At 42.3% G+C, this 22,990-nt stretch overlaps 3 protein-coding genes across 3 annotated transcripts in view; 1 reads left to right on the top strand and 2 right to left on the bottom strand.

Moving 5' to 3' along the window:
- Nucleotides 1-7,064, top strand: part of LOC139062378 (dapper homolog 3-like) — an 18,905-nt gene extending 11,841 nt beyond the window's left edge. The window contains exons 2-4 of the mRNA XM_070543186.1: nucleotides 1,974-2,106; nucleotides 2,458-2,562; nucleotides 5,367-7,064. Of these exons, the coding sequence (XP_070399287.1) occupies nucleotides 1,974-2,106; nucleotides 2,458-2,562; nucleotides 5,367-6,850 (1,722 nt within the window). The 3' untranslated portion in view covers nucleotides 6,851-7,064. The remainder of the gene's footprint in view (nucleotides 1-1,973; nucleotides 2,107-2,457; nucleotides 2,563-5,366) is intronic.
- Nucleotides 7,065-8,996: 1,932 nt separating this feature from the next.
- LOC139062379 (C5a anaphylatoxin chemotactic receptor 1-like) lies at nucleotides 8,997-10,719 on the bottom strand. The gene is made up of 2 exons (XM_070543187.1): nucleotides 10,654-10,719; nucleotides 8,997-10,487 (listed from the first exon to the last, which is right to left on the bottom strand). Exon 2 carries the CDS (start codon nucleotides 10,473-10,475, stop codon nucleotides 9,426-9,428), a length of 1,050 nt encoding a protein of 349 aa, XP_070399288.1. The 5' UTR covers nucleotides 10,476-10,487; nucleotides 10,654-10,719; the 3' UTR covers nucleotides 8,997-9,425.
- Nucleotides 10,720-12,228: 1,509 nt separating this feature from the next.
- Nucleotides 12,229-21,435, bottom strand: lbhl (LBH regulator of WNT signaling pathway, like). Its single transcript, XM_070543234.1, has 6 exons — nucleotides 21,424-21,435; nucleotides 21,267-21,338; nucleotides 20,776-21,089; nucleotides 15,459-15,534; nucleotides 14,918-15,221; nucleotides 12,229-12,431 (listed from the first exon to the last, which is right to left on the bottom strand). Exons 1-6 carry the CDS (start codon nucleotides 21,433-21,435, stop codon nucleotides 12,361-12,363), a joined length of 849 nt encoding a protein of 282 aa, XP_070399335.1. The 3' UTR covers nucleotides 12,229-12,360.
- Nucleotides 21,436-22,990: the final 1,555 nt, after the last annotated feature.

A 22,990-nucleotide genomic window follows, 5' to 3' on the forward strand; every position in this document is an offset into this window, starting at 1 on the left:
TGTGTGTGTGTGTGTGCGCGTGTGTCTTTGAGATTCAAATCCAGTTATGAAACAAGATAGAAAAATAGAAAAAAACATTTCAAATTAACTTGCGATGAGTGATTTTCTATCTTTACAACCAGTCATGTTTTATTTGTTGATAGTACATCTCTCTCTCTCTCTCTCTCTCTCTCTCTCTCTCTCTCTCTCTCTCTCTCTCTCTCTCTCTCTCTCTCTCTCTCTCTCTCTCTCTCTCTCTCTCTCTCTCTCTCTCTCTCTCTCTCTCTCTCTCTCTCTCTCTCTCTCTCTCTCTCTCTCTCTCTCTCTCTCTCTCCTCTCTCTCTCTCTCTCTCTCTCTCTCTCTCTCTCTCTCGTGCATGTGAGTTTATGTGAGTGCCCACCACCCTACCCCACATAGAAAACATCCCCCTCCCCTTTAAAGAGCTTTGAATTATTCATGTTACAACTGTCTGCCTTCCATGTGAGACTCCCCGAATACTGAAGCCCATTGTCAGATATGGATGCTTTGGTTATGCACGGTGGTGACCCTCAATGGCCCTGTGTGCACATTTATTTAGAGCAAGTGGTCAGAAAATGCATCTTTTGGGGGAGGGGGGTTGTGCTGAACCTCTGCAGACATTTTTACAGCATGTGGGTCTATTACATTTTTGTAAATAGTTTAAAAAATAAATTCTTCTTTGAACAGCTTCCATTTGTAATATATCCATCCATTGTCGGCCGGTTATCTGAGATTGGGCAATAGCCTAAGCAGGGAGGCCCAGACTTCCCTCCCCCCATTCACTTTGGCCAGCTCCTCCGGGGGAATCCCAAGGCATTCCCTGTCCAGGTGAGAGATATAGTCCCTTCAGCGTGTCTTGGGTCTTCCTTTAGGTCTTTTCCCGGTTGAGCGTGCCCAGAAAACCTCACCAGGGAGGCGTCGAGGAGGCATCCTAACTAGATGCCTGAGCCACCTCAACTGGCTCCTCTCGATGTGGAGGAGCAACAGATCTACTCCGAGCCCTCCTGGATGACCGAGCTTCTCACCCTATCTCTAAGGGAGAGCCCAGCCACCCTGCAGAGAAAAATCATTTTGGCCGCTTTTATCCGTGATGTCATTATTTCAATCACTACCCAAATCTCATAACCATAGGTGAGGGCTGGAACCTTTCCAGGTCTCACTGTCGTTGCCCATGTGAGCGTTAAAGTCCACCAGCAGAACGAGGTAGTCACCGGAAGGAGCACTCTCCAGCACCCCCTTCAAGGACTCCCAAAAGGGTGGGTAGTCTGACCAGTCTGAACAGTCAGGACCTGTCCCCCCACATGCAGGTGGAGGGAAGCTACCCTCTCATTCACCGGGGTAAACCCCAGCGTACAGGCACCAAGATGGGGTGCATCTACTCTGTCCATCCCTGCTTGGCGCCTCTCAGTGGGAGCAACTCCAGAGTTGTAGAGTGTCCAGCCCCTCTCAAGGAAACTGATTCTAGAGCCAGAGCCATGCGTCGAGGTGAGTCCAACTATATCTAGTTGGAACCTCTCAACCTCACACACCAACTCAGGCTCCTTCCCCACCAGCGAGGTGACATTCCACATACCATAAGCCATCTTCTGGATCAGACCGCCATCACGCATTGAAACCAACCCCATTGTCCCCTCCCACAAGTGATGAGCCTATGGGAAGGGGGACCCACGCTTCCTCTTTGGGCTGTGCCCGGCCGGGCTCCATGGGTAAAAGCCTGGTCACCAGGCGCTCGCCGACATTCCCAACCTCCAGGCCTTCCTTCAGATGGGGCCCTGGTGACCGCGTCTGGGCAAGGAAACGCTGTTTTATTGATATTTGAATCATAAGGAATCTGTGGGCTGCACTTGGTCTGATCCCTCATCATTTGTAATCAAAACTCTCAATTGTTGCTTTTTATTATCTCATTAAAGATTACCAATCAGCAATGTCCTTAAACAGGAGGAGCAGTAAAACAGCCCATGTGTTTGTATTTCAGAGTGCTCTCAAGAGTTCTCCGTGGGGCCTGATGCAGTCGCTGGAACAGCAGGTGGACGAGCTGAAGCTAGACAACAATGATGGCTGCTATGATGAAGCACAAGGAGACGCTGCCAATAGTCGCCCGAGTTCAGGTACTCCCACAGTTTAAAAGCTCCTCTTTCATCACAATTTTGTCAGGCATGTAATTAAGGATTTCTCTATTCAATTGCATTCTGTAATTTAGTTTCATTTACCAACTCAACCATGCTTTAGGTTCAAATTGTTGCCTTAGCTTATTCTGATCCTTTAGAAAATGGGGTTTTCATTTATTTTTGCTTGTCTTGTTTATTTACACTCTAGTAGCTCGTAATTAGTGGTTTGTTGTGAAGTCACTCACACACTACATCCAACTGATTTAATTATGGGTTTTTTTTATTTTAGAGACAAACAGTGATAACAAAGGAGAAATATTTCTAGCTTGCCAATGTGTCTTTGTCCTTTAGGTTTCTATGAATCAAGCGAGGGTCAATCACCAAAAGGAAAGTCATCGTCCGCTGAGCCCACAGCGTCCGTAGGCAGTTTCTCCAACGACAGGCCCAAGTCTGTAGGTAAGAATAAGCAGAGGTCTGCAGAATAGATTGTATTTAAAGAGATAATCTGCAACATTTTCATCATTTTCTTGAGTCAGTTAGTGCTAAAATTGCCTGTTACAGGGTTAAAGAAATGTCATTCAAACCTCCACCTCCCCCTGTGGCCAGAATACAGGATTTACAAATTCAGAGTGCCGGTACGGTCTGTTGGACTTAGAAAAAAGTTGAGCTGACATACTTGGCATTGCAGTCCTCTTCCAGCACGTTTCCTGCATGTATTAGATCATGAACACAACTGATTTGTTTTATTTAGTGATGAACTGCTCCTGTACACACTAATGAAGGCTGGGGAGACATTTCAGCTTTCAGATTTTACTTAATTTTTAAAGCCATTTCAAAGCCATTTTCAAGGCCAAAAAAATAAAAATAAAAAATAAACAATCTTACAAGAAATCGTCAACAGAGAAACCCTTGAAAAACAAAATTAAGGATGACCATACAGCGGTTAAGTTCCACAGTGAGCCCCCCAGGACACTTCAGATTATTTCCAAGTGAGCGTGGGCCAGAATATCACTCACCCAATGGCCAAACATTGAATGTTTCCATTTGGAGAGAGCAAGTATTTTGGCCAGCAGGTAACTAAAGGCAATCATATGTCGTTGTCCATTATCCAATAAGGTATCCACAGTTGTTATAGCAAACAGGGCAGTTAAGGGTTCAGAAAACACCACAGTTCTGTAAATCTTAGATCAAAGATCAAATTCCAGTATCTTTGTAATTACAGGCAAGTCCAAAACATGTAAAAGAGAGTTGCAGGGGATTGTCTACAGCGCTCACATGCGGGATCCAAGTCTAGCTTGATTCTGGATAATTTCTCCCTGGACCAATGTAGACAGTGCACCACCTTAAAGTGAATAACACTGTGCCTCACACAGATTAGGGTCTGTAGATATTATACAAAATCCTAAACCAAATCTCCTCCGACAGTTCAGCATCTAGATCCATTTCCCACTTAATGGTCTAAGTCAGTTTGGTGGTGTGAACTAAGTTGGGTGTAAACCTTATTTAAAATACTTTTAGAAAATGTCCAACAGGTCAGAATATCATCAAGTGGAGTCTGAGAGGGGCACAGTGGAAAACATGCAGAGTTAGAATTAACACATTTTCCCAATTGCAGGTATCTAAAAAACTGTGAATGGTGGATGCGGAACTTGGCAACCAACTGTTCAAAATAGGCTAATGTACCATCAATATGCAAATCATACAGAGTGTTCATGCTTCTAATGGCCCATCTGTTAAACGCATCACCTAACATGGAGGGGAGAAACATGGTTTTGTGCCACAGGAGCAACAGACGACAATCCAAGATTGTCTACATTGATTCCAAATTGTTATTGGTTGAACTACGATGGGGATGGCTGAATTAAAAGATATTGGTCATGGAAGGGGCGGTCTAGAGCAGAGTAAAGCCAAGGGAGAGACATTGATAAATTATTTGTTTCTGGAGGAGATGGGTTTTACTTTTGGTTCTACTAAACTGACACTAGAGGGTGCTAAGGAAAGCATAACTGCCTAATCTCCCTATAAAGCTTCTTTCCCGAGTATTTCTCTTATCCAATGGCACCATCTAGTGGCTGACAAGCATATCACACAAAAAGTCTGTTGCTCTGTTTTTTTAAGATGGCGACTTCACGTTTCTGTTTATAAATGTGCTTCTGTAGCCGACAAACAGAGCTAAAGCACGTTGTTTTACGAGTATTGTTCTCATGTCATGTTTTGTTTATATATATTTATATTTTAGAGACTTACTCTTCCATGAAAAGTTCATCAACTCTGCATCAGCCGAGGTATTCCTTAAATTTGAAGCATGTAAGCGGTAGTCTAACGCTATTGGTTAGCTCTGGTCTGCGCTCAGTTTCCTATTGCACGGAGCTCTGCGGGGCAGGGGAGTGCTTAGCAAAACAAAAAACAAGACGTATTGCTTACATTTTATCACAGTACATGATAAGGTTATCACTTTTACGGATTTCTGACAAATCATACATAATTTCTGAAAGGGGAAAAGTCCGAAAACCTGCTTTAACAGTATCAGAAATAAGTTTTTTAGAGGGATATTTTGAAAAATAAAACTGACTAATTTATGCATCACCTTTGGTAAAAAGAAGAAAAGAACAGTATGTTGAAATGAAAGACAAAGTATCCATTACAGTCTGAATACAGAAATACAAAAAAAAAGCAATAATTGGAATTTAATATTTCAAACTTCAATCAGGGAATGTATGAAGTGAAATCAGACGTGCAGTAAGTGGTGCTCACACCACATGGGATCAAGGGGTTTACATACGCATCGTTCTTTTGTCACTGATAGCATGGAAAACTTCTGTAAAAGAGAAAAAAAGCCGGTGGCTGAAGGAGATATCATAACTCCCATATTGCAGTATTTTAAAAGTTGTTATATTGAAACAGTTGGTGTTATGTAGTGATTTTAAGTATTGTTTTCCTTTTAAATCTGTCTGGAGTTCCTTCTGCCAGCACAGGAAGTTTAAGTTAAAATTTTAATTTAGCAAACAACATTTGTATCCCAAATTATTAAAATATATATCAATAAATGAAAGACTAAATGTTAAATATGATTCATGCTGACAAAAAAGTGGATTAAATTGAACTAATAGCTGAGAGAGATTCAACTTCAGGCCTCAGACTTTATCATTGTGATGCTCATTAGCTGCTTCTGTTGTGTTACAGATTATTTTACCCGTGAGCTGTGTTCATTTGAATGATCTGACCTCTACATCTCAGCCTGATACTTTTTCTGTCATTAGGAGACTCCTTCATGTTGAATGCAGAGTTTGAGGCTCCAATCCTACAACCAAATCTACCCCGCTCTTTCTCAGCACCCCACCCACCTCTGGAGGGCATCATAGAGGAGGAGCCAGCTGGGGACTCCTGGCAGTGGGACCCCACCTGGCAGGGACAGCCTGCGGAAGATCAGCTCACCAAGGAGGACTTCCAGCAGGTTCTGAGAGCAGAGGGTTACATCCTGAGTCTCATCCAACGCCATACCCTCTCACCCCGGCCATGTCAGCCTCGTACCACCCTGATCCCTGATCCCTCATACTGCGGTGCCTCTGGGCACAGCTCCCAACACAGGAGGAGCCCTTCTCTAACCACAGAGCAACGCCCTCCTGACCCCCATCAGGATCGTGTTGACCCATCAGCTAACCCTAAGAGCAAGGAATGGGGTTGTGACCTGCTAGAGGGGGAGGCTGAAGGAGGAGAGGCCCCATCTTTTGAAGAGGGGTGTTATTTGGCTCTGCCCTACCCCCAGTCCAGACCACACTGCTTGACTGGGAGACTACCATCACCTCTGCCCTCTTTGGAACCAAACTGTGGCACTGGGGCGCTTGACCTTTGCTGTGAACCCCCTTCACCCCAGCATTATTTACACCCACAAAACCCTACTTATCAAATGCACAATTTAGTAAGTGCTCATTTTATCCCTGGACAGGTCTCCAACGCTCCAGTGCGCTCCCCCCGACACTACAAACCAGAGCAGCCAAAGCTGAATCGACCTTCTACTTCCCCCGACCAGCCCAACTCAAAGTCCAGAGCTCCTAAAAAAAGTCATAATGAGCGACAGAAATCCAAGAAGGCAAGCAGTAAAACAAGTCGATCCCAGTCTGAAAACAGCCTCCCAGGACAGCGGGTGCTTCCTGAGAGGCGATACAGCACCACAGAACGGCGTTCAGGCCGGACCAATCCGGTTCATAACCAAAACCAGGTCACTGGACCCCAGGTGGCCAACAAGGTCCACAACGGGAACCGGCGCTGGTGCTCTAACCTGGAGCTCAGCCAGGACGAAGGTGAGGCCCAGGCAGCAGCGCAGGCACAAAGACGTTTACCCCGAAAATCTCGCCACGGTCATGCTTGCTCCCAGTCTCATTCCCAGCACAGTCAGCGCTGGCACCAGGACTCTCAGGAAAGAGCACCCCTCTGTCAGGGGGAGGAGGGCTACACCGGTGCCGGTGCCGCTCCCGCGGAGTCCGAATCCAGCCTGAGTGAGGTGTACTCCCCGCCCTCCAGCTCGCTATCCAGTGACTCTGATGAGAGCGGAGGGTTAGTGTGGCCTCAGCAGCTTCCCCCTCGTCTCGCTTCTACCTCCTCTTCATCGTCTCCTTCCCCCCAGGCCTCTGCAAACACCCCAACGCAGCCCAAAGCCTTCGTCAAGATCAAAGCCTCGCACGCTCTCAAAAAGAAGATTCTCCGATTCCGCACGGGGTCTCTGAAAGTCATGACCACAGTCTGAGCAGATGGCTGAGCCTGCTTCAGACCTACACAGCGTCTTTCCTCACTAGGACACATATTTAATCAACATCACAGAACCATGTGCCAAACACCAGAACCTGTTTATTTGCATAGTTAACCTACCTCTACCTACACTACTATGTTTTAAGGAGACACCTTTACAAAAATAAGCATAGCTGAACTTCCTCTTCCTGTAGTGTCTATTTGAATATATCTTCCTCCTGATGCCGTCAGACACCAGACAAATGGACGTCATCCTGGTAAGATGGATGACGATTCAGGCAAGTTTACACTGTGCTAACAAAGCCACAAAATAAATACGTTTCCAGTTTTTATGCTTGTTTTCTAATTTAAAATATATCTAATTTCATGTTTAATTGGACAAAAGAGTTTAAAATCCTTTGTTGCTGACGTTTTGCTTTAAAGAAAGGAGATGAATGTGCCTATTTTGTAGAGTTTTTGAAAAGGTTTTAATGAATTATACTGAAAGTATTGTCTAATTTATTATAAGGAAAAGTAAAATGATATTGCGAGAGCAGTGTTTGTAGCTATACCAGAGAACTCTGGGATGGCTGACATCTTAAATGTCACGTTTGGTATGATTTGGCTTGGTTTCAATTCAGATTCCTGTTATTTTTATTTGATTCCCCAAATCAGGAAAAATAAATCACACCCCTTTTACGAGAGACTTTTGGAAAGTATTTCCAGTTATTCAGACATTTAAAAGTCCAGGTAAAAGCATTAATTCCAAAGAGGTTTGTGTTGCACTCAGTCGACAAACTCTAGACCCATTTCCACTATTTACCAATCAGATAGTGAAACACTGAACAGGGAATGAATGCATGTGACTTTAATCTACTAGTTTCTGCTCCCAGCTCTACAGCTTTTATCACTAGTGAGCTTCAGCAACTCAACTCTGGGTTTGATAAATGCGGTTTTAACCTAACAGTGTATAATATGCATGTGTTTTTAGTATGTTAAAACACAGTTTTCTGTAAAACACACTCTGTAAATAGCCCTGTTTCTGTAAATTCCATCATGAGGCCTTGTTTGGAATGAATGTAGCTTGTAAAGTGTAATTTTTCTCTCAATTTTGGTACTTTTTTTGTACACAGTTGGTTTTCTTTTCTACGAGATGCAATAAATGGCTGAAGGTACATTTCACAGAACTCCTGAGTGGCTGTACACTTATTTGACACAATGTTAAAGTGACAATGTGTAGTTTTTATTGTTAATCTCTGGAAATATTCAACGAAATGTTGAAAATGAATAAAATGATGTCCTGTTGTTGAAACATATTGGCGGTTTCGTACCACATAACCATAAAAATCAAGTCTAAAGTTAAAGTTAAAGTCAAAGTTAAAGTCCCATAATTTGTCACACACACAGGTGTGTGTGCGAAATTTGTTCTCCGCATTTGACCCATCCCCTGGGGGAGCGGTGAGCTGCAGACACAGCCGCGCTCGGGAACTATTGGTGGTTTAACCCCCCAATCCAATCCCTTAATGCTGAATGTCAAGCAGGGAGGCATTGGGTCCCATTTTTTCAAAGTCTTTGGTATGATCCGGCCAGGAATCAAACCCCTGATCTCCCAGTCTCAGGGCGGACACTCTACCACTAGGCCAGTGAGAAGTAGACAGGGTATGGATGCCATGTTTTCTTCTTGCTGTCTCGGGTTCCTGTGCCTGTCGACTGCATCACTCTAGATGATTGGCTGGACGTACAACTTACCGAAGTTACGACACCACATTCAAGAACATTTAGGTAGTAAAAAGCATGGATTTAATAACAAAACTGCCAAAATCTCTCCAAAACAATTGTGAAAGAACAGAAAAAGAGATTAAAAATGTCCCAAGTGGTATTGCCGTAGTATGATGACATCATCAGCAGGCCTAAAAGTTCATTCCAAATATTTCAATCCTGGTCTTCGAGGTTTACTTTGCTGAAGCTTTTAACTGTTCCTCTGCTTTAAGATGTCTGATTTGATTGGTTCAATGACCTTTCCCACATGTCCCAAAGTTCTGTAGAAGCCAGTTAATCAATTATTGATTCAATCAGATGGTTTGAAGCAGAAGCATCAAAAACAGGCAGGATAGTTCACCTTCAGGACTAGAATTAGACTGATTCAGAGTATGTTTCCCTCTTGAGGTTGTTTTAAAAACTGCCACTCAGAGGCAGACTTTTTATTTGTCATTTCCACAAAATGAGCGAATGTTACAAACTCATGTTACAAAGTGTGTTACAAGATTTAATTCTAAATTTCAAATACATAATTTAAATACTACAAAAATGTATAACATGCTGAGATTTAAAAAAAGTGGGAGAAGTGTCAGTTGCTTGGTTGCATGAGGCACGGGTGTCACAATCTCACAGACTGGGCAACATTTCCTCATTTGCAACACCGAGTCAGAGTGGAAAACTCAAACCGGCCCAAGCATGGGACAAAAAGTCCTTCCCGTCCTGACTTTCAGAATCATGACATGCATCATCACTTTTTATTAAAAGTATGGTCAAATCCAAGAGTTTATTCCAAAGTAAGGTAGGAAGTTTGAATCTGGTGTATTTTAAGAATGTGATTAAATCTTAGTCATTTCCTTTCCACTGCTGGTGCTCTTGGTGTCACTCTGTGCAATGGTCCCTTTAAAGCTCGGATCCTCGGTGGCGAAATGCAGGATGTTGCGCAGAGAGCGGTTCATGCTGTGTTTGAAGTTTCGACCCATGCACACATAGATCAGAGGGTTGAGGCAGCTGTTGAAATAGGCCAAGCACTGAGCTAAGGCTTGAGTTATGTACAATGTTGGCTTCCATGGGGAAATAGAAGGGGTCGCAATGTAGAGGAAATCCAAGATGTGCAGGGGGAGCCAGCAAAGAAAAAAGGTCAGCACCACTGCAGCAATCACCTTTACAGTTCGCTTGGACTGGTTCCGACCACGGGACAGCCCGCTCTGGGTTCTGCTATACACCAAAAGGTGGCAGATGAGAATAACCAAGAAGGGGAGGATGAATCCAATGATGAAGCGAAAGGAGGCGATGGCCCAGACGTTGTTTCTAGAGTACACCATCACACACTCTCTCTTCTGTTTGCCTGCCTCGATCTCCCGGGCGTAGACAAACTGTGGGATGCTTACTAACAAGGACAGATACCACACAGCCACACACCCTAAGACAGCATGCATGGGTTGCCTGTTGTTCTGACACCAGATGGGTTTTTTGACCATCACCAGGCGATCCAAACTGATCACAACCAGCTGCAGGATGCTGCAGTACATCACAAAGTAGAACAGACCTTTGACCAGCGTGCAGGCCAGCGGGCCGAAGTGCCAGTGGTCATCAAAGGCCAGAGGTACCATGAGCAGAGGGACAGAGAGGCAGCACAGGAGGTCAGCCAGAGCAAGATTGAGGAACCAGAGGGAGGTGACGGAACGGCTCATGCAGAACCCGGTCACCCACACCACCAGAGCGTTACCGGGAACTCCCAGCAGAACGACAAGGCTATAGAAGACCAGAGTGGCTATTTGGATGGGTTGGATCTCAGGGAACAATTGATTTGTCTCATTTGTCGTGAAGTTATAGTCGTCCAGCTCAAGGATGTATTCATCAGCGGTGGTGTCAAAAAAGTCATCCATGGCTCGTCAAAGCTGTAGGTGAGAGGAAAAGCATTATCACCAATGAAGATTATTACTCGAGTGATGGATAAACATCAGTCAGTTACGAAAAATGTTCCATAAAATATTTAACATCTACACTTACATTATTGTGTTTTTTTAATGTATAAAATTAGATTTAATAGATGTTTAGACTTACGGCTGATTGGGACATTGGCGATGCACTCTCACTCCTAACAGGAAGTTGTGAAGCTGTAGCAAAGCTTTTTATGTTACAGCCCCAACCCCTTCAGTACACACACACACACACACACACACCTACACGCATGCACGCACACACTAGTCTAGCATTCATTGTGAGGACCATCACTGACTTCCATTCATTTTAGTGACTGGATTACCCTAACCTTAACTAAAACTTAATTCACACCAAACCTCTAAAACTAACCAGTAGAGCTCTGTAACATTAGTACCAAAGTGAGGACCAGCTAAATGTCCTCACTTTGGTACTAATGTCCTCAGTTTACAGGTAAAAATACTTGTTTTGGTCCTCACTTTGGTGTATAGACACCTAGACACACACACACACACACACCTACAGTCTGATTTATTTAATATTCCACACACAACTCACACATATTCCTCATTTGACCTGGTCAGCGCTTGTTGCTCTTTTTTTATCATTTTAGGACAATTTCAGATTTGATTGTTTTTTGTAATTACCGGTACTTGATTTGTTTATTTTTTTCATTATGCAGTAACTTGTTGTTGCAAGTTAGAACTTATTTTACATAGAAGAGCTGAAATATTTTAATCACTTTAAAATACTTGTTATTATTAATAATAATACATAATAATAACAACATATTAAAATAAAAATAAACGTAAATCCTCATAAAGATGCTTCCAGCACTCAGTAGAAAAGGACAACCACTAAGCGGATATTTGTTAGAGGCATTTTATTCTTTTTTATTAAATGCAAACATGCATCAACTTTTTAAAATAACTGATGGTATAATCTGCATCATTTTACATTATTGAGGTTTCCTGTTCATATTTTCTTCCCTCCACTCCTTTTGCCAGGTCTGCCTGACTGAGACCATTAAAGTTGTTTTTATCTTTTGTAGAAATTAAGTTATAATCTCTTTTTTCTACTCCCACATAATTTATCTTCATAAACAGTGACTTTTACATTCCTGTTGCAAAATCATGCTTTGCAACATTTAATATGTGTAATTTAAAGGTTTGACATTAGTAAAAAAAGAAACATCCTCATTATGTTCTGAATTTGCTACAAAGCAGCTACAGAAAAGTATTATACCACTGGAGAATAAATACTTTATTGTCAAATTAAAATATTCATTTTTATTATATACAAGTCATTGAAATGTGTCTGTTTTCACATGAAGGGATGTAAGAAGTGGAGTTTGTCTTGTTTGTAACAAAAATGACCGTCCAGTCCGCAAAGAGCTTTACGATGTTTTACTACAGAAGGAATAAGCAAGTAAACATCCTAATGAGCCACACAGAGCTTCATTTAAGGATTCACGAGGAAAATACTAACTATTGTTTGTGTTAGAGACAGAAATGAAGCAACATTTAAATTAAGGTGGAAACTATTGCTGATCAGGATGTATTTTGGGAGTTTGCGCTATTCTTTTTCCAGGGAAATGAAACGCAAACTTACAATGTCAGCAACATGTTAAAAATAAACAGAGGAGGAGAAAAATGGCATGTTTTTGCCTGTCATACATTCATTTAGCAATGAAGAAAACAATCCATTATGTACATTTCTTTAACCTAAAACTTTGTTTTTGCTGAGTTCATCCATGGAGGAGTTTAGTCACACTTGTTATCGTTCATTTCTGGGAGTTTCTTCACAGATTGAGGAAGAAGGAGAGCTTAGTCAGTTGAAGGCTGGAGCGCTGTTGGGTGGAAGTGTTGGAGTCTCATCTCTAAACGCATCGGACTGCAGGTCTGCAGAAACAACATGACAATGTGGTTATGTCGTCATTTACAGCACTTCACATACACCGTGTAAGTCAGAACGCCCTGTCAGGAATCTCCTAACTCTTACTTCCTGAATAATTTTCCAAAACTGCATCATCAAACCAGAATTAATACAGGTTTACAATGACTGGCTAAAGCAAAAAGCATTTTTCACTAAGTCACACAACACTGGATAAAATAAAAGGCACATTTTCTTTTGGAAGAAAAATGTGCAGAGGAGGCATTTTGGGAGGAAAGAAAGAAAGTTAAGGAGAGAATAAAAACAGGAAGGACGTTCAAGTCAGAAGGAGGTTTAAACGCACATTTCCCTATTTTAACTTTAGAAACAACATAGAAGATCTGGTCATTATAGGCTGTAGGGCTATGAGGTAATAAAAAGTCACATTTGTTTTCAGGAACCAAACAAAAAAAATATGTTCTGAGAGATTCATGCATCAAATGCACTATATTAAATATATGCAAATAACTGATAAATCCTTTATATGTGGATTCAGAGAAGGCATTGAACCGCGTCCCTCGGGGGGCCCGGTGGGGGGTTCTTCAGGAGTACGGGGTACCAGGCCCTCTGATACGGGCTGTTAGATCCATGTATGACCGGTGTCAGAGCTTGGTCTACACCGCCAGCAGTAAGTCGGGCTCATTTCCAGTGATAGTTGGACTCCGCCACCAACACTGGTCTTTATCACCAATTCTGTTCATAACTTTAATGGACAGGATTTCTAGATGTAGCCAAGGTGTTGAGGGGATCCATTTTGGTGGCCTAAGGAGGTCTCTCCTTTTTGCAGATGATGTAGTCCTGTTAGCTTCATCAGAACGTGATCGCCGGTTTTTGCTGAAGCGGTTCAAGTGTGAAGCAGCTGGGATGAGAATCAGCTCCTCTAAATCGGAGACCCTAGTCTTTAGTCGGTGTCACGGCGTGTGGGCGAGGTAAGCGGAGGTGAGGCAAGGATCCACACGCGGGAGAAATACAGGCAGACAGGTGAGAACTTCTAACATGGATTTATTCAACACACGCTGGACAATGAAACAATGGACCGACACAAGACACAGAACAGAAGGGGCTTAAATACACGAGGGCAGGGAGCTAAGGTGATTGGGAAACAAGAGGCAGGTGGGAGCAATCAACGAGACACAAGGCTGAACCAAAACGGGGAGACAGGACAGGGTGTGACAGTCGGAAGAGGGTTGAATGGCTTCTCCCTGTCAGGGATCTTGAGGTCCGGCCTCAAGTGGAGGAGTTTAAGTATCTCTGGGTCTTGTTCACAAGTGAAGAAAAGATGGAGCGAGCGATCGATAGACAGATTGGTGCTGCGTCTGCAGTGATGCGGGCGTTCAGTGACAGTTGAGCCGGAAGGCGAAGCTCTCGATTTACCGGTCGATCTATGTTCCTACCCTCACCTATGATCACGAGCTTTGGGTAGTGACCGAAAGAATGAGATCAAGGATACAAGCGGCCAAAATGAGTTTTCTCCGCAGTGTGGCTGGTCCCTTAGAGATAAGGTGAGAAGCTCTGTCATCCAGGAGGAGCTTGGAGTAGATGAGCTGCTCCTCCACATCGAGAGGAGCCAGTTGAGGTGGCTCGGGCATCTCGTCAGGATGTCTCCTGGACACCTCTCCAACTGGGAGGACGACTAAAGGAAATGCTGGAGGGACCATGTCTCTCGGCCAGCCGGGGAACGCCTTGGGATTCTCCCGGAGGAGCTGGCCCAAGTGGCTGGGGAGAGAGAAGTCTGGGCCTCTCTGCTTTAACCTAATTTATACTTCTCCATCAGTTCCACAAGGGAGAGACATGCACGGATGGAGACAATTTTCCCTCATACAACAGAGGGCGGAGCGCTGTTCTGTGGTATCCTGTCATGTATCCGGTCCAAGTTTATATTGTGTTTTTTTTTTGTATTTAAAATACTTTTTAACACGGACAAATTTGTCCCTAGTTCTCCTCAACCTCTTCATGTTCTCGCCACCTCTAATCCCACGTTTCCCAGGATTTCCATCCACGAATAAAATGCTTGCTGTGTATCTTTTCACTCCTCCAGTCACCAGTCCACTGCATTTAAATTAATAGTTTAATATTAAATCTCAAACTGACCATGATCATGATGTAGATCTAAATCAGAAACACTGGCTTGGCTGCAACTTCTTGAACATCAATGCTATTTATTTGAACACAAATCAGACAGTCAGTAAATGTTCACCAGGCACGATTGTCCTTCTTACAGTGTGAGAATCTCATTTTAAGATATTTCTATGTTCACTTTGAATTCTTTGCAGGTAAAGTCAACCATCATAAAACTTGCAGCAGAATTAACAGCTTCTATTCTCTTCTGTCATAATTGTTCAGAGTGTTTAGCCATCAAAATTCACAATTCACACTTCAGTCATTGGTCATGTTAAACATTAATGCAGAACTAGAAAACTGTCAACACAAGCACGTTTAAAAGCCTCCAACTCACCAATGAGAGTTAAACCAGACTGCTGGTTCAGTATCACAGACGTCTCCTCCTCCTCATCCTCTTCCTCCTCCTCCCCCCAGTCAGCGATGTTGGCCGGGGGGATGCACTGCTCCAAGAACAGGTCCTCCTCCTCGTCCTCTATCTCAATGCTCTCCGGAGGCCAGCGCAGCTCTCCGCTCTCCACCTCGCTCACTTCAGTAGGTTCCACAACGATGGAGGGCAGACGCTCCTTCTCACGGTCTCGCTCCAGACTGTTCAGGCAGGTCGCTGGACCCAGGACAACCTCAACCGGGTCAGGGAAAATCTGAAGGACAATTTGGGAAGGTTCTTAGCAAATGCAACTAACTGTTGAGATAAATTATCATTTCCTTGGTCCAATCTGTGCCACAAAATACATGAAATCCAAATATTTTTTTAGATTACATTTGTGGTGTTTGCATTTGGTTATCATGACCTACTCTGATAAACCTTTTTATTTAGCCATCTTTAAAACATCTCATCTAAATGTGTGACAGGGTTTTGGAACAGCAGCAGAACCCACCTGGAATGGTACTCTTTGGTGTTTCCTCGTCAGATCTTCACAGTTTGGATATTGACCGCCCTTCTCCTCCACATCTCTGCAGACAGCGAGGCTCAGATTAAAACCAGCAGCAAGGTTTATCAGAGCAGGTCAACAATCTCAAATTAGAACGTTTTTGGAAAACCAGAAGCCTAATAAATCAAACAAAGCAAATGTCTCAAGTCATCACCAATATATATATATATTTGTATTTTGTTTCCTGAAATCTTTTAAGGTGGTCTTGATTAATAGTTCTGTTGGTTTATGAATGTTTTACAAAGTTGTCTTATTTAGATTTTGCTTTATTATTATCAATTTTCACTCCAATATCAGATTTTTTTTCTCTGACCTATGAATCATTCAAGGAATAAAGCTTTGACCATCAAAAGTACCAGAGATAACAGTTAGACTCATAAAGGGCGACGGTGGCACAGGAGTTAAGTGTTCGCCCCGTAATCGGAAGGTTGCAGGTTCGAGCCCCGCTCAGTCTGTCACTGACGTTGTGTCCTTGGGCAGGACACTTAACCCACCTTGCCTGCTGGTGGTGGTCGGAGGGATCGGTGGCGCCAGTGCTCGGCAGCCTTGCCTCTGTCAGTGCGCCCCAGAGCAGCTGTGGCTACATCGTAGCTCATCCCCACCAGTGTGTGAATGTGTGTGTGAATGGGTGAATGACTGATTGTGTTGTAAAGCACCTTGGGGGGTTCCAGGACTCTAGAAGGTGCTAAATCAAATACAGGCCATTTACCATTAAAGTGTGATTTTATCACCAAACTATTGTCAGCTGTAGACTTAACATTCGGCAGGTCATTTTTTTCCTCCACTCATCGACTTCTATCATTCTTCAAGCTCGAACCACAAAATGACTCTCGTGGTCTGGTTCAAAAACTGGACCCAAAACAAGTTTTAAAAACCAGCAAAAGTCTAGAATTACTGAACAAAACAGCTTTAGGGATGTTCGGCTTCTTTGGGCTGTCTCTAAACATTTGCATGTTTAAAAGCGGCCAACTCAGGACACTGACCTGATGAATTTTAGGTTTTACTTTACGCAAACACACTCAAATGTCACATTTGAACAAAGTGATTACAAAATAAAGGAAAAGGAACAATCAAATGCTGATTTCATGAGTTTAGTTTAGTTCTCATTTTTTTGTGATTTTATCAAACGTGCCCATTCTCACTTCCACTTTTTACTTAGAAGGATTTGCAAATGAAGAGTTTTTTTTTTTAACCTAAAGAAGCCTCCTGAGTTTTTTGGACATGAAATCTCATCATCTAATCGATGATTAAACTGCACCACTGCCCACCTCGTGCCACCCCCCAGAGTCATAAAAGAATTAAAGCTGGATGGTGAAACCCAGGTTGCAGCCGTTTCATTGGTCGGTGAGTTTCTGTCCCATGTGCAGCCAAAGCTGGTCAAAACAGTCTAAACATAGGAGCTGTGTGCAAACATGTGAGTCCCTCCTCTGCATGCCTAAATTCATGCTAAAGATTAGTGCAGGGCTCAAATAAGGTTTACCAGTAAATGGATTATTGTTTTACATTATGACTGAACAAATCTTCTGTTTTAGTTCCGATGAATTTACGCACGGCAGCAAGCTTTTGTGATAAATGCACGCTTCTGCTGATCCCTGTGAAATAAAAACAAGCAACAACTTTCTCTCCAATCACACAGAAACTATTTTATGGGTCGTTTTTGTTCCTTTTTAGATGCATGAGCCTGTGTGCATGTCCAACCTCATTCTGTTTATTCCCTCCAGAATGGCTAAAGGGGATTAAGAAGGACTGAAGATCCGAACGAATCCTCATTTATCCCTCCCTCCTGCTCCTACTGTGTTTCCGTATCTCTCTATTCGCTGCCTGGCACCAGTGGTCCGTTGGTGCACGACAGAATAAAGCCATCCGTTAAATTTAACTCACACCTCTGTGTAAAACTCCCCTGATGTAATCTGAGTGTGCTGTTGCCACAGCAGTAGGCTCTCAACAACCCAAGTTATTGAGAAATATCCTGTAAATTTCTCCTGAATAAACGGACCTGTTCCTACATTTTGGTGATAACAAGAAGGTTGTGGAGAAAACATAAAGTACATCCAGTCTCAATCTGCTGGTTAATCTGTTGGAGGAACAAACAGATGCAGGGGTCTGCAACCTGTGGCTCTGGGGCCACGCTCAGCTCTTTGGTCAGTCTTTGAAGCTTTGATGACTGATTTTAGATCTCTCTGGATTATAAGAATAATATAAACACTCAGACAGACTGATCAGTTAGTTCAGAAGGTTTTTTTACATTGTCACTTTGTCCAACTTTCACACAGGAAGTTTTTTTTTAATCTAACACAAAATGTAAAAATGTTGAAACATCTTTTAAATGAAATGATTCACAGAATTCACAGTTTTGCTCACATGAGAAATTAATCTGATTCATTCTTCTAAAGTATGATAGGTATCTCATTTCTGGTTTTTCCTCTCTTTCACTGAACTCCTTGTGTTCTCTCTTTCTATCAACTCTCCCCACTTCTCTCCCTTTCTTCTTCCTCTTTTCCCTTCACTTGCCAGTAGAAAAAACAAACTCGTTTATGTTTGTTTATTATGATATTTGAATCAATTAATCTAATTTAAATTACAAAAGCAAGTTTCACACGACTTTGACATCAGTGACAGAAAAAAATGTGGATTGTGGCTCCATGTCCTGATAGGTCAAATATTGCATTTTATTTTACAGTTATCCTGTTTTATTTTATTTAGTCAATGAGCAAATAACCTAATTGTTTTTTGTTTTTTTTGTAAAACCTTCTGCATTATTGTTTGTTCTAGAACGTGTTTTGATGATTTTACTACAAAAATGTCAGTGTTTGCCACATTTTTACTTGGGAGGAATATCAATGAAAGGGGCATTATGGAAGTTTGACAGCCAAAACATGTATAGAAATAATAAATTTCTTCTTCATACATTCTCCTGCAATGCCCTGGTCCTGTAGAATGAGCCCTGGCATTTTTACTGTGATTGCCTGTTTTTCTTTAAAATCACAGAAAAAGAGAGCTGCTCGAGTCGAGCAGGCTGCTTCATGCGCGTTCACGCTCAGACATAGCCCACAGCGTTTGCTAGCTTTAGCAGCAGAGAGGGAGGTAGTGCCAACTCAGCGACTTTGTCGCTGTTCCTCACGCCTAGTGATGAACCTAGCTACATTTCTGAGGACCCTTAGCTACTTTCTTCTAGATATTTCCTGCAAATTAGCAACAAAATAGCCATTTTGGCTCCGAACCGTTCTTTGAACGTTGTTTCAGCTGTCATCAAGGATATAAATGTTACTGATATAAAAGATGTCCCTGGTGCTTTAGCTCACCTAGTTAGATGTTGGACTCTTGTGCAGAAGATTTGGGTTTAATTCTGGATGTGAACATAGTTTATTTAGCGTTTATATTTTACATTAATAGTATATTTTTTTACAGTAAGATGCCCAAATTTTTATTTGAGACTCGCCGAACGGCATTGAATTCACAGATAAAAAAGATGTGGGCTCAACTTTCATTTTGGAACAATTTTTCAAGCAAGGGAAGGGAATGATCTGAGCATGCAGAACTGACCCATCTTAAACTTTTGTCAGCTGTGCTGAAGAGAAAGGTACAGAACCAAATTATTTAATTAATTAGCTGCGCGTTCTCCTGCCCTCTGTCCTCCGGGCCACACACACACACGGGACTGTCTCAGCTGTATTTTCGTTAAGGAGTGTGCACGTACAGCATGCGCGCCTCGTGCACGAGCCTACTATTGAAGCTGCCATTACGCTTTTGGCCTGAGGGGCAATCGCGAGCGTAAAAATTCAAAACTCCGTAAAGTCCCTTTAAAGCCAGAACATTTTGAAGATTTTGACTCTTTTGATCAGCAAGACAACTACTTCCTGGAACAACTTACTAAAACATGATAAAAGCTAAATAAAAAATAAATAAAAAATTGTTCTTGTTTGTTTAAAAGATTAAATATTTTTATTAATATTGTTTTAACATAAGTATTTAATAATCCCTTTTTACTCAAAATGCATTAGAAACAATACATTTTTGTACACATTAAAGATCTCTAATATTCTCTTGAGGAAAACCAAACAAACTTTAATGTTTCTCCCTTTTAGTTTGAACAATTGTGTCAAATTTCAGGCTCTGACCCTTGAAAGCTTCCGTTTTTTTGTTTAATGCATAAAATAATAGATGAACACAAAGTCTGTTTGCACAATAGGCAGAATGAGGACACCCTGTTCTCATGTAAATAGGATCAGCTTTGGGACGAGGCTATCATGTTTGACCCACTTGTGAATGTGTGCCGCTATTGCAATTTCATTTCTGATACTGACAAGTGTTCCTCACTAAGCTGTTTGTGAGCCACCTGGGATGGAAACTTTCAGCAGCTATTATGATGAAGAGGCTTAACCTCTGTGTAATCCCTGTCATACACATTCACTCCAAACATCCATTCAGCTCAGTCAACAATCAGTCTGCTTTGTTTTTGTTATCAATGTAATTTGATGCTGAATTCATCAGCAAAATGGGTTAAATGTGAGCTGCATATGACCTTAGTTTACTCTTGGTGGGAAACGGTTGTGGAAATGCACGACTGAATTAGGATCTTGATTCAAACTAATTAGTTTACTTAATAATGTTGAAATCAGAACCACAAGTGGAGGTAAACGTGAACAATAAAAGATGCTGCTCCCCCCCCAGGTGGACTGATCTGTGTGAACAATTTCTTGCATGCACTTAAAAAGTTCCATCTCAGTATCTATTTTTGTTTGCTTATACCTCTTTACAGACATTGTACATGCATGCATGCGTGTGTGCATGTGTGTTTTCATCATTACGTCCCTATCTGTTCCAGAACATCTGTTGAAATAAAATAGGCCACAAAGTGATAAGGCAACGCTGCAGTGACACGTTTCCGTTTCCTGTCTCACTAAAGCTAGTTTTTGTTCGCGTGCCATATCCGTAAAGCTCTGTTCTTGCGACATTTAAAGATTGCACATTGTGATTGGACTGGATGAGGTAAGAAGATAAATTAGGAGGTAAATGATGACAGAGACTATGTAAGCTGTTCTACATGCAAGGGAAATTCTGAAATTCTCAGAAGAACTGAGGTACTCACTCAACCCCAGCTTCCCGTTTGTTGATCCAGTTATGTGATCTACTGGAAAGTCTCAAAAACTCTTGATTGTTTCTGCATGATGCCTCTCTGCTGAGAGAAACCTCTTTTTCTCTATGATAAAAACAGATCCTGCGTTTAACACACACACACACACACACACACAGTGCCTCTTACCCCTCTTTTGCCCTCAGGAATATGACTTCTCCATCTTGACACAGTTCCACTGTAGTGAAGCTCGACTCCTCCACAGTGAACACTGTTGAAATGAGGGGGGGTGCAGGAGGAGGTGAGCAGCTCCCGCAGCATTCCCCCTCAGCAGGAATCTCACTAGAGTTTATGGTCTCCAGGGCGAAGCCTGGAAAGAGGTGTCCAAACCCCTGAGGAATCAGAAATCCCAGAAAACTTTCCAAACTAGAAGGATCCAAGGATGAATCTGTGCCTGGCAGCACTTTGTCACTCCTGTCCAGGTCAGTAATGTCTCCTTCCACCTGCTAGAATCCTGCGTGTGCTTCCTTTTTCCCCAGATCCAGCTTCCTGTCTTCCTTGTGTCTCAATCTGAATGTCTTTCCCTGTTCCTTCCCAGCAGCTGCAAGGCTTTGGGGTGGAGCAGGATTAATGTCTCTTTCGATTACAGAGGATGATGAGTGACGTCAGTCGGGCTCTACAGTCCCCTCTGATGAGCTGATGCAGAGGGTCACTGCTGTATCTGAAGAGTGGATGGCATACAAATGGCCCTGCTAGTGAGGGACTCGAGAGGAATAACAACAAGATGAGCACTGGGAGCTTTGCCCATTTTATTGTGATTCTTTGTGTCTTTCTCACCCATCTGTCCATCCTGACTGTGTGGCCAACTGTGTGTCCCTCCGTCTGTGGATTTAGATTTGGACGATTCATGGAATTAGCTCAGGGGGATCAAGGGCTCAGGGTTGGGAGGGAAAAGCATGTACATGTAAAAGAGGCAGCAACTGGTGCTAGACTGACAGTGTGAGGGAATAAAACAGCATTATTAAACTAACCCTAACCCAACCACTCTGGTTGGTGTGGTTGTGTGGTTGCTTCTTTGGTTTGTCTGGTTGGTTGATTGATTGGGCGGTTTGGCTGGCTGGCAGGCTGCTTTTGAGTTTGTTTGTTTTTCTTTTCTTTTCTTTTTTTTAAATTTATTTATTTATTTATTTTATCACAGTTCTCAACCTCAGCACTGGTGTAAAGGTGTCTGAAACTGATGAGGCTGGGCTAGATAAACAGTTTCTTATGGCAAGCCAAATGAGCATTTATTCTGATATCAGGATATCAGCCAGAATTGTCATGAACATGTAAGCCATTTCTGTCCACTAGTTAACTAGTTAGGCATGTTTGTGACAAATAGTTAAATATCGAGGGTGAAAATGTGCCCACTAGTTAACTAGTGGCAGCAGAAATGCGCACTAGTTAACTAGTGAACACATTTAGGCTTCAGTAGTTAACTAGTTGACACAAAAACTGCTCACTAGTTAACTAGTAAAAGCAGAAATGTATACCAGTCAGCTAGTTGAAGGTATTTGTCTCACTAGTTAACTAGTGAGGGTCAAAATGTGCACACTAGTTAACTTGTGGTAGACATAAATGTGCACTAGTTAACTAGTGAACATATTTTGGCTTCACTAGTTAACTAGTTGACACATAAATGGCTCACTAGTTAACTAGTAAAGACCAAAATGCACACCAGTCAGCTAGTTGAAGGTTTTTGTGTCTCACTAGTTACCTAGTGATGGCCAAAATTTGCACACTAGTTAACTTGTGGTAGACATAAATGTGCACTAGTTAACTAGTGAACACATTTTGGCTTCACTAGTTAACTAGTTGACACATAAATGGCTCACTAGTTAACTAGTAAAGGCCAAAGTGCATACCAGTCAGCTAGTTGAAGGTTTTTTGTATCTCACTAGTTAACTATTGATGGCCAAAATGTGCACACTAGTTAACTAGTGAAGGCTTAACTCCTAACTAGTTAACTAGTTGGAGTAGGTCAGTGCCACTAGTTAACTAGTGAACCATTAATGACTCACTAGCTAGCTAGTTGATGGCAGCAGGCTCACTAGTTACCTAGTTGATGCATCCATTGTCCAAACTAGTTAACTAGTGAGGACATAAATGTATACTAGTAAACTAGTTCAAGTCTACATTCACACTAGCTAGCTAGTTGCGCAGAATTCTAATTAGGAGGCGGAGAATTTCTCAAATTAAGACTCTCTATTGGCTCCCTGTGTCAAAATAAAATATGACAACCAATCACAGTGCGGAATTTCGTAAAATCCCACCCCAAACATTTGCATGTGGCACACAAGTTAACATGCTGGCCAGAGGAACCTCAGCTAGTGAACTAGTAGTGGCTTCAGTGTGACACTTACAT

Source organism: Nothobranchius furzeri, chromosome 13, assembly GCF_043380555.1.
Source record: "Nothobranchius furzeri strain GRZ-AD chromosome 13, NfurGRZ-RIMD1, whole genome shotgun sequence".
In the NCBI taxonomy this organism is placed as follows: domain Eukaryota; kingdom Metazoa; phylum Chordata; class Actinopteri; order Cyprinodontiformes; family Nothobranchiidae; genus Nothobranchius; species Nothobranchius furzeri.

Bases quoted from the DNA above. Each gene is read 5' to 3' on its own strand.
- LOC139062379 (XM_070543187.1), bottom strand. From the start codon at position 10,475: ATGGATGACTTTTTTGACACCACCGCTGATGAATACATCCTTGAGCTG.
- lbhl (XM_070543234.1), bottom strand. The intron at 21,090-21,266 runs GTAGAGCCCGAC...GGATTCTAGCAG, and splicing joins TCAGCTCATCAGAGGGGACT to GTGGAAGGAGACATTACTGA. The intron at 12,432-14,917 runs GTGAGTTGGAGG...TTGTTTCTGCAG, and splicing joins GTCTGGTTTAACTCTCATTG to ACCTGCAGTCCGATGCGTTT.